Genomic DNA, 11602 nt, shown 5'->3' on the forward strand with positions numbered 1-11602 from the left:
CAGTACCACTAGTAGTAGTAGTAGTAGTAGTAGTAGTAGTAGTAGTAGTAGTAGTAGTAGTAGCAGTATCGTCGGCAGCAGCAGTAGTAGTGGCACAGCATTGATGACGTGTGTTGTTTCGGTAGGAGAATTTTTAGTGAAATCAATCAAACCGTTAAAAACTGTCGAATCCCTAGTCGGTCTGTCGGTATTTTTAATAGTTTTTTATAATAATGTTTTATTTTTCAATGTTTCAAATTTAATTTATTCAATTGGCAACTATAATAAGACAAAAATATTAACAAATTATAATGAAAAATAATAAAAATATTTATTTTATATTTATTTAAAATAGCGAAAAAATCAAAATAGCGAATTTAGTACTCGGAAAGAACAACAAGTTCGAATACTCAAACAGCAGTATCAGAGATATTCATAATAGAATGTGGCTTGAAAAGTTAATTTTTTACTTAATTACATTGGTTACTACTACTACTACTACTACTACTACTACTACTACTACTACTACTACTACTACTACTACTACTACTACTACTCTACCACTACTGCTACTACGACTACTACCATTAAAACTAATACAATTACTACATTGATTACTTATATATGATCAATATTAAAATATTTGTCGATGCACATTCAAAGGGATGCGTATGGGTTGAAATCGAATCTAATATTTGCCATGCTATCGATTGTAGTTGGCTCGATTCTACTCGTATTCATCTGCGTGTTCGGTAAGAACTGTCGAGGGACCGGCTTGAACAATGCAACCGTTATTAGGACGAGAAATAGTTAGTGAACGAAATAAAATTATTCACTAAATGCATAAAAAATTCAAACAAATTACTCAATCGAACTCATACCGATTCAAACACACAGACGTAATAATCGGTCGAAGAGATCAACTCTATGACGTCATAAGTTTCCCCCCAACAGCAGTTAGCAATTTCGATTCGGTCATTCCGTACACTTCCTCCCCGCCATCTTACGATTCTCTCGATCCCAAAAATCCTCCCAGCTATTCGAAAATCTTCACGGTGGAGAGCGAATTGTTGAGGAGAAGTTCCGACTCGACCGAACAAGGAGTTATATCCGGCGATATAAATTCGACGGTTCGAAGCGATAGTGACATGGTCGATGGAGGATGTTGCAGGAATGACTTGCTGATCAATGGCACTCACCCGGTGTTAGTGAATGACGTCATAATACCTGATGATACCGAAGTATCGATTGGCGATGCGATCGTGAATACCGAGTCGAATAATAACGATAACCTCGGAGCTGACAATGTTGATGGCTCGAAAACTGTTGACCTAAATGGCTGTGGTGATGATGTTACTAGGTTGCATGGAAAGAGTAATCGAATTTGTAATGTTATGTGACATTTTTCGCCTAATAAAAAGTTACTAAACTGCTGTGTCGACATGTTTCGAAAACGAAGAGTTACAATTATGTATTGATATTACTGAATACGCACTATAGTTCAATAATCTATGGATTATGGGGCTGGTATAATATAATGAATCAAACTGGTAGTTTGTTACCAGATTTATGTAGTAATGTTAATAGGTATTACAAACACTACAGTAGTATATTTACTTATACAACATATAATATACTAGCATTTATATAGAATATATACAAGTTATATCCAATATATATATATATATATATATATATATATATATATATATATGTATACAAGTGTTAGAATGTTTCTCTATGCTACCCATACTTTATACTCTGATTTTTTAGAGCATGTAGCGTGCGTCATATTATCGGCCGCGCAATTTTGCTGATTTCTTAAACTAAATACTGCAATTCCTATGCTCGTGACGATAAAAAGATAACTTTCTAACTGTAAAATAGAAATTATAAAAGTAAAATTATGGAAGAACGAGATGACAGGAAATATGAAAGCAGTTACAATGACATAACCGTCCACGAACTCATGCTCAGAGATGACAGCAGGACACTGGCCTACAAAAAGTTCATTGAAGAGAATCCACATTTCTTTAAGCGGAAAGTCGTAATGGATGTTGGGGCTGGTACAGGAATCCTGTCACTGTTTGCTGCTAGTGCAGGAGCGAAAAAAGTAAGTAAGTCTGCTAAACTAAAGTAAGTAGTAAACTGTAAAGTATAAACAAACAGATATATGAAACAGATTAATTGAATTAATATTAAATTAAATTAATGATTAATTTAATTTAATGTGAATTTATTTTATATCTGTTTACTTAGTTTAGCAGACTTACTTAATGATTAATCAATCTTTGAAAATGAAATTAAGTTAGTGTTAGAAAGACTGCCCTTTTTTTTAGAGTCTATCTTTAATTTTAATCTTTATTTAATTTATTTATATTCATTCATGATTCTACATTAAAATTTAATAATAACTAATTGCAATTTTTGTGCTCCCAAAGGTTTATGCAGTAGAAGCTAGCAACATAAGTAAACTCTGCAAGAAAATAATAGAAAAGAACAAGGTGGATGGCATAGTTCAGGTGATTCATGGAAGGGTGGAGGAGGTGAGCATACCTGAAAAGGTAGACGTCATAATATCCGAATGGATGGGCTTCTACTTGCTGCATGAGTCCATGCTGCAGTCGGTGATAGTGGCCAGGGATAGGTTCTTGAAACAAGATGGTCAGATATTTCCATCCATTGCTAATCTCTATGCATGTCCAACATCACTGAAGTCTCACCATGATGAGGTCAACAAGTTCTGGAAAAATTTTTATGGCTACAATTTCAGTCCTGTCGCTGACGAAATTTTGGATCAGACTTCTGTCAGGTCTTCTAGTTTTTCAAAAGCGGGTGGGGACAACAATGCAAATGCTGATAATCCAAGCACAGAATCAACTACAACATCCAACAAAGAGCCAAAGATCCTAACAATAAACCCAAAAGATTTAATATCAGATCCACATTTAATCACGGCAATTGATCTGATGTATGCAGATGTCAACGATTTCAACATCATCTCCACATCACTGAAATTCGCATTCACCAAGCATGACATCATGAGAGGCATAGCTCTGTGGTTCGATGTAATTTTTGGAAATGAAGATGATGACAACGAACCCATTACAAAGAAAATTAGTCAAGCTTCTAACACATTACTGGAATCCTCAGGCACATCTCTACAAGTTTTTTCTCCGGGGTCCAACATTATGAAACCAGTTACTCTCTCGACATCTCCACTACATCCAGCCACACACTGGAAGCAAACGGTTATTCCGTTCTTTGAATCGTACTTTGTGAGGCCGGGATCCTGGTTCAAATGCGAAATGATCCTCACTCAAGATGAATTGCACAAGAGGAGGTACAACATAACAGTCGAAGTTGAAGACAGCGGTGGTGATAAGGAGGAGGATGAAATTAGTGACGTCAGTGATGACATCAGAGCCGAACTTGAAGAATTAGTAAAAAACAAAATGGAAGAAAATTGAAAATCGCCACATAACGGTCACTGGAGATTGTTTTTCCTTTGTAGTCAACATTATTTTTCAATTATTGTGTTTGTTATTTTCACTACTGCAATTGTTAATATTGTTATTCGTTCGTTGATTTTTATACTATCCACAACAATTCAGGGCTTCGTTTGTCTCGTCGTGTCGTGTGAAGAACTTATTTGCTGTTTGACAATCGTTCTTACTACGCGTCACTTTGTTAACTGGTAACGCGTACAATAACCAGTTGTGTTCATAATTTTTCGTTTATGCAAAATTAAAAAGTACAATTTTATTGAAAAAATTTAAAAAATCAAAATTCATTTGAGATCATAATTTATAAAAGTCATTAATAATTGTAAAAACGGATAACTTTGACTAGATGCAAGCGATCCACACAAACACTACGCAACGTAGAAAGTCATTTCATAGTAATTACAAACTATCGGCCATGATTATCAATTAATTAATCAACTAATTACAGATAGTCAACTAGTTGTTTCCTCATTAACGTCGCTCACTCAACCATTATTCTCGACAATGTAATCAACAGCTTTTGAGAAATCATCAAAAACGAAATTCGGCCTAACGTCCCCTGAGCATGTATTTTCATCATTCGCCCTGTATTTGCCAGTTTTTACAAGAATCCCTGTCAGCCCTGCTCTGATGGCCCCGATTACGTCATCCCTGATGTCCTAAAAATAAGGGAAAAATGTTTTGATCATTGAGTATTGAGTGAGTTTGGTAGAAATTTTTAAAAATTCAGTTCACTTACATCCCCTATCATTATGACACCAGACAGCAGTGATTGTGGTAGTGGCGATGAAGATGATGATGGCGGCTGAAGTGATCTGATGGCTGAGTAGAAAAATTTATCTTCTGGCTTGCCAACAACCTCAGCAATGACTCCTGTTGCATTCTCCAACGCAGCCACAAACGGACCTGATAGGTTCATTGAGGTTGGTAAATGAAATGTGATTGGTTGGCTAATTGACGATATAACCAGATTATTAAATTCTATTGCTTGATGACACTGGCTGATGAAATGTGATTGGATGGCTTACTTAAAATTCAACTAGATAAATGAATTTGATAAGATCTGAATTTTAGAATACAAAATTTGTTTGATACCTGGTCCCAAATGCAGTTTGTTGTCAGCCTTTTTGTAATACCTTCCCTTGTGTATGGCAACCAGGCAAGCTCCATTTAAAAGTAAGCTTTTTATTAAGAAAAAAAAAACAAAACAATACTATACTTTGATCTAATGTAGTGTTGCAATTAGATAACAATGAAGTAGATCATACTCGAATGCTTTGTTTAAGTTTTCATAGTTGAACTTTGAGGGAGCCAGACCCACCACTACTGCATTTGGATTGTCTGTGTCTACTCCTTTAGTAGAAGATAGAAAAAAATGAAAAGATATTTCCATCATAACATTTATAAAGATTTCATGGATAGAAATGTTTTCCAAAGGCGAATTTATAAGTTACCAGCAAAATCCTCTAATGCACAATCTTCCAGCAGTAAGAAGGGCCTTAACTTTTTCTCATCAATGACTGACCTGGCAGCTGTTAATGACGTGAATATTTCATCTTTCTCTATCTTGAACCCAAGTTTGATGAGGTTGCGAAAGAGGAGATTTTTGGACTCCTTGGTCGTGTTTGTTACAAATTTTACTTTTAAACCAGCACCTCTCAATCTGATGATGAATTAGTATTAACTATTAGAATAATATTAAACATTAAAATATTAAAATAAAAAGTATTGTTAACTTAATTAAATAAATATTAATTAATAATTTAATTTAGCTATTTAAACTTTAATGAGGTATGGTATATATCAACATCTGATCAAATGAAGTTATTTAAAAATATACTTTTCCAAGGCCTGAAGCGATCCGGGAACGACCTGATCTTCGATGTGCAACGTCCCACTAAGATCGATTAGTGCCGTGTGCCATTTCTTCATGATGGCGTGCTGCCTAAACTGAGAACTAATTTTTAATTTTTTAAAAATGAATAACAAATTAGTGACGTTTCTGATGCAAAATCTCATTGTGAATATATGAATAGTTTTTCATAAAATAGAACACTGATGACAAGCGAAATCGGAAAACGCGATTAACATTAACCTTACTAATTAACAACGATGATCGCGATCTCCTGTCTTGAGGCAAGTCAACTTCTAAATTTTGATTTGAGCAATCTGACAAAAGTGAACGTAAATTTTAAGTTACCGTTACCGATATGTGATCTTTGGGTTTTTTCAAATTTTACGTTGCCTGATCGACATGTATATATATATATATATATAAAATAAAAACAGATGATCGTTTCTCGTTACCAAGTTGAAATTTAAAACTCAGCTCTCACTAGACTAATTACTTCCTAATTAAAAATTTTGCCTACAATTTGAATTTGAATACATAGTTTATAACGTTTCTAAATGAATTAAAAAATCCTCAGTTTATTAAATAAAAATTGAAAAATTAATGAGTTCATTGAAGAGAATCAGGCGTTTGTATGGTGAGGATGCTTGCAGGAATTATATAAAATCTAGAAAGCTCTACAGAGCTGAGCGGCGTTCCAGATCGTCGTCAGAATCATCTGGAGACTCCGATCGACATCATCACTACAGACACCACCATGATGATCACAGACACCACCGATCCAGACATCGGTCTCGGAGCAACAGAGGTTCAAGCTATTCCTCAAGGTCAAGATCAATTCGATCGTCTTCGTACTCTCGGTCTCGATCTTCGCGTTCGGCATCCACTCATCGAAACGCATCCTCGAAGACCAACAACTCAAATAAAAATGTCCAAAAAGTTAACAATGTTGCCAAATTAGTTTCATATTCAACAGATGAAGAGGATAATTTGCCAAAAAATTACAGGCTTAATAAAAATTTTAATGGATATTTCAGGCCAATAGCAGCAGGGAGCCAGTTAGATGCCGGTAGTTCTACTAATCTTAATCCCGCTAAAATTATGAAAAATATGCCTAGGAATGTTTCATCAGCAGAGAAATCTAACAGCCAATCACAAAGCAGCAAAAAACGCACCCACAAACATCACCGCCATCATCACCAGAGTAATGATAATAGTACAGACTCTTGCAGTGATGATAATGATCACCATCGTCATCATCATCATCGTGATGACGGGGGCCCGAAAAAACCAAAACTAAAACGGGTGAAAAATTTTTTGAGTATGACGAGTAGTGCCGAGGAGGTGATTAGTAACGATGCTTACAACGATGATCCGGAAGTTGATGATGACGTCATTGATGATGTCAGACGTGATTGCAATGATGGTGGTGATGACGACGACGACAATGATCGTGATGTTTCAACTGCTGAATCTAAGAAGAAAAAAAACAACCACAAAAATGTGTCTTGTAGCACCAGCAGCAATAACAATAATAATAATAATAAAAACGCCACCACCGCCAACAACAGAAATAATAATAAGAAGAGCAGTATCAATGATATCTATCATGATATTCACGAATCATCATCGGCGTCGTCTTCACACTCACCACCATCATTATCTCTACTCTTTCTGCCTAGGTACTCTACCAGCAGCAATAATAATAAGAATAATTCAAATGGGCAGCTGCAGACCAAGTGCTTGAAAAATAATAATAATAATACCAAAACTTCCATGAAAATTAACAATAATAGTAATAAAAAGAGAAAAAGCAATGGTGATGGTAATGACGATGATGAAGACGACGACGACGACGACGATGATGACAAGATTAAAGATTTGAAATCAAAGATACTGAATGATATAGAATGCAAAGGTAGGAAGGAGACTGACAACAGTAAGAGCCGAAAAAACAAGAATAATAATAATAATAACAACAATAATATTAATAATCCAACTATTAGTAACGTTACTGCTGTTGCTACTACTGCTACTACTACTACTTTTGCTTCTAGAGTTATTAATAGCAATAATAATAAAAATAATAATAACGGTGTTGATGATGATTGTGAGAGTAGCGGAGGTTATGATGATGATGATGTTGTCAAAAAGCTTCACAAAACAGCCCCGGCTAATAGTGCTGCTGATGCTGTTACCAGAGAGAAAAGTTTTGCTGGTAAGGGTAAAAAGGAAAATAAGAAGAACAAACATAATAAAAATAATAAAAGTAATAATGGTAATTATAACGACGATTTAAATAATAATAATAATAATAATAATAACGACATCATCAAAGGTGGTACTACTTCTGTTACTACTGCTGCTGTTGCAGCCGCTTCTAATACTTTTGCTACTAATAAAAATACTAACAAAAATAACGATAGAAACAATGATGATGATAATAATAATAATAATAATAATAGTAATAAAAAGTTTAAATTGAAGAGAAAAAACGCCACAAAAGTTGCTGATATGTTCACTGAATCTTTTACTGACGGTGAAAACAACAACAATAATAACAATAATAACAACAACAACAACAATAATAATAATAAAAGTACTACTACTATTACTACTACTACTACTGTTGCTACTACTTCTAATAAGCTTGTTACTGATGATGACGACTATGGTATTGATAATCGGGGTGCAGCTTCAGATGGATTCAACAAAAAGGTCGTCAGAGGTCAAATGAGAGTCAGGAAAAAGCCGAAAGTAAAAAACCAAAAAGAGGTCAATCACAATAATAACAATAATAATAATATTAATAATAATAATAGTAATATTAATAAAAACGATGATAATAACGATAAAAATAGTTATAACAATAGTACGTCTTTTAATTGTATTAACGCTTCGGCTGGTAATATAAAATCCAGCAATAATAATAATAGTAATAATAGGTCTATTAATAATAACAATAATAAGATAATTAATAATGATAATAACAATTTGAGGCCAAAGACGAAATCACTGGCTAAAAAATCTCAGAATTCAAATGCATTTGATGGCGGAGTAGATGGTATTAATAAAAAAAATAATAATAATGATAATGATAGTTATAAGAAGAATAAAAAGAATGATGATAATAATGATAATAATAATAATGATGATAATAATAATAATAATGATAATAATAATAATAATAATAATAGTAACGTCATCGATAATGCGTTAGTTGAAAAACCAAAGAAATCGAAATCCTCGAAAAAGCATTCTAGAAATCGTAAAGATGGCGCTAAAAATCGTAATAACTATAATAATAATAATGATAATGATGACGTTGATAAGAACGATGATGTGGACGATGATGATGATGATGGTGGTGGTGGTGGTATCGTTAAGAACGATAATTGCTCTAAGGTATCGATTGCCAATAGCGATACAACAACACCATCATTAACAACTACTACTACTACTACATGCGTTGCTAAAATGAAGAAAGTTAGTGAGAAAAGCAAAACCAAGAATCATCATCGCCATCGTCATCGTTCTTTGAAGAAAAGTAAACTTAAGAACGTCGAAACCGACGTCAACAACAACGGCAATGACGTCAGTGCTGATGGTACCAAAGACACCAAAAACGATGACGATGATGATTATAGTAGTGATAATAATAAGGTTAATAATGATAATAATGATGGTGATGATAAGCGTGATGGCGTTGCCAGTGTTAAAAATAAACGCTCTAAAAAACTAAATGATAATAAAGATAATAATAATAATTATAACGAAAATTATGACTATAAATCACTTGATGTTAGTAAAATTGAAATGCCACCAGACACGCCAGCGCCCACAGCAGCAGTTGTCGCCGCGTCCACAGCTGCACCTACGAATACTACGTCCAACAACAATAGTAGCAATAATACGCGTGGCAGTTGTACAACGACCAGTAATACTTTTCCTAGTAACTTTAATGCCAGCAGTAAAGTTAATAATAATAATAATAACAGTAATAATAATAGTAACCCTGATAATGACGCTGACGCTAGTGGTTGTAGTAAGAGTTTGATAAAATTTTCTTTAAAATCTAAATTCACCGTGAATAGGAATGTGCTGCTAGTGAAGTCACGACACGCCAGTAATAAAATGTTAAGATCTGATTCCACGAATACTAGTAATAATAATAATATGAATAATATGAATAATAATAATAGTAATAATAAAAGTAAATCCAAGACTCCAAAGAAAGGAAAGTTAGTGAATCAAATCGCGCTATCGTCTTCCTCATCGGCCGCCAAACTTCAGAGATCTAACATAAATTTTAGCTCTAGCGATGGAAGCAGTCGCAGCCGAAGCTCGCGCAGCAGCAGCAGAAGCCGCCGATCATCCCGTAGTAGTCGCCGACGTCGTCTAAGTCGCCGACGCAACAGCAGCGTCAGCAGTCGTAGCGACAGGTCTAGATCGAATTCTAAATGGTCTCATTCTAAATATCGCTCAAGATCGTCTTCATACTCCTCATACTACCGGCGACGTCGCAGCCTAGTGAGACGGTCTCGACCCAGATACTGTCGCAGATCTAGACGGCGATCGTCTAGCAGAAGTAGCAGGAGTCGTAGTAGAAACCGAAGTGGTCGTAGTCCAACCAGAAGTAGTAGTAGAAGCCGGAGTCGCTGCAGAAGAAGTCGTAGTAGGAGTAGAAGTAGTAGTAGATATAGTAGTAGGTATAGTAAAAGTAGATCAAGAGATAGGTACGACAGGTACAGCAGATCTTACAGCGAAAGTTCAAGACACAGTTCAATTGAAAAACGAAAAACACAAAAAAGTCTTAGTAGGAGAAGCAGCAGAAGTAACTTCAGTAAATGTAGTAGTAGTAGCAGTAGTAGTAAAAATACTTTTAGAAAGAGTAGTGTTAGTAGTAGTAGCAGTAGTAGTAGCAGTAGTAGTGGTGGTGGTGGTGGGGGTAGAAAGTGTAGCGATAGAAAAGACGATAATAGTAGTAGAGGTAGTAGTACAATGAAAGATGTCAATAACAATAGTGATGATGATAAAAATGATGATCATGGTGATAGTAACAAAATAAGAAACATTTGCAATCGTAGTGATGATGAGGATGAGGATGATGATGATGATGATGATGATAGCGATTATAAAGATGATAAAGCCAATATTAGCGCTGATGATGATGATAACAGTGATAGTGATGATGATGGTGGTGATGATGCCTCTGAAGTCTGCAGCGGTAGGCATAGTAAAGATGCAAACGATGACGATTATAGAGTAAGCAATGATAAAATACGTACAAATGATGATAATGTTGATAATAATGATAAACATAATGATCTAGATAATGATAAACATAACAATGATTTTAAAAACGGCCGACGTATGACAAGTAAAAAGAGTAATTTTAAGAATGATGATGACGACGATGATGATGGTGATGATGATAAAGAAGATGACGACGACGATGATGGTGATGATGATAAAGAAGATGACGACGTCAGAGAAGCTGCCACTGCTGCCGTAGCTTCTGATGATGATGACGAAAAGATGAATGATCTTAACGAAGATGTTAAAGGCGGGAAAAATTTATCCGCATCTCACATATCTCCCATTCGGAAGAGTGTTTATCCATCAGATGACGACGATGATGATGACGATAAAGAGAGTAACGACGATGATGATGATAACACAGATGGTAATGATGATGATAATATTGACGGTAATAATAACGCCGATGATGATGATGGGGGTGATAATAGTAATAGTAGTCCCGACAATTTCGAAATCTTTCTTAGCAGTAATGACGATCTCGATAGTAAAATTGATGAAAATGATGATACGACAGCTGCCTCTTCTGCTGCTAATGCTGCTGCTACAACTACTACAGCTGACAATGGCGACAAAGGCATTATTAATAATAGTAAAATGTGTGATAGTATTAGTAACAAGAGTAGCGATCGCAAGGGTAGTAGCGAAAATGTATTACCTGTAGTAACTTACGATACTACCACTGCTGTTGCTGCTGCTGCTACAACTACCACTACTACTACTTTCATTACCACTACTACTAATACTTTTATAAGTACTACAAATACGTTTTGTAATACAACTGCTGATGCTATCTCCATTTCTTCTGCAATTACTACTACCTCGGCTAGTACCGCTATTACTGTTGCTGCTACTACAGCTGCTGCAAACACTACTGCTACCTCTACTACAAATACTACTTGTTCCTTTACTTCTACTACTACTACTACTGCTACTACAAGTAGTA

General features: G+C 35.0%; 3 protein-coding genes across 3 annotated transcripts in view; 2 read left to right on the forward strand and 1 right to left on the reverse strand.

The window, feature by feature from the left end:
- The window catches only part of HELRODRAFT_170653 (hypothetical protein), a gene marked incomplete at both ends in the record, with an annotated part of 1796 nt that extends 417 nt beyond the window's left edge, over window positions 1–1379 (forward strand). The window contains 3 exons of the mRNA XM_009016453.1: window positions 335–436; window positions 643–788; window positions 877–1379. Of these exons, the coding sequence (XP_009014701.1) occupies window positions 335–436; window positions 643–788; window positions 877–1379 (751 nt within the window). The remainder of the gene's footprint in view (window positions 1–334; window positions 437–642; window positions 789–876) is intronic.
- Window positions 1380–1885: 506 nt separating this feature from the next.
- On the forward strand, window positions 1886–3449 carry HELRODRAFT_76772 (hypothetical protein; the record flags this gene model as incomplete). Its single annotated transcript, XM_009016454.1, has 3 exons — window positions 1886–2092; window positions 2421–2751; window positions 2854–3449. 3 exons carry the CDS (start codon window positions 1886–1888, stop codon window positions 3447–3449), a joined length of 1134 nt encoding a protein of 377 aa, XP_009014702.1.
- A 623-nt stretch (window positions 3450–4072) lies between these two features.
- On the reverse strand, window positions 4073–5396 carry HELRODRAFT_134995 (hypothetical protein; the record flags this gene model as incomplete). The annotated part of the gene is made up of 6 exons (XM_009016455.1): window positions 4073–4144; window positions 4225–4391; window positions 4581–4666; window positions 4754–4838; window positions 4940–5148; window positions 5326–5396. Coding segments are annotated over 6 exons (690 nt in total), but the record flags the coding sequence as incomplete, so codon positions are not given.
- Between the last annotated feature and the right edge of the window lie 6206 nt (window positions 5397–11602).

This window comes from Helobdella robusta, assembly GCF_000326865.2.
Source record: "Helobdella robusta unplaced genomic scaffold HELROscaffold_18, whole genome shotgun sequence".
In the NCBI taxonomy this organism is placed as follows: Eukaryota; Metazoa; Annelida; class Clitellata; order Rhynchobdellida; family Glossiphoniidae; genus Helobdella; species Helobdella robusta.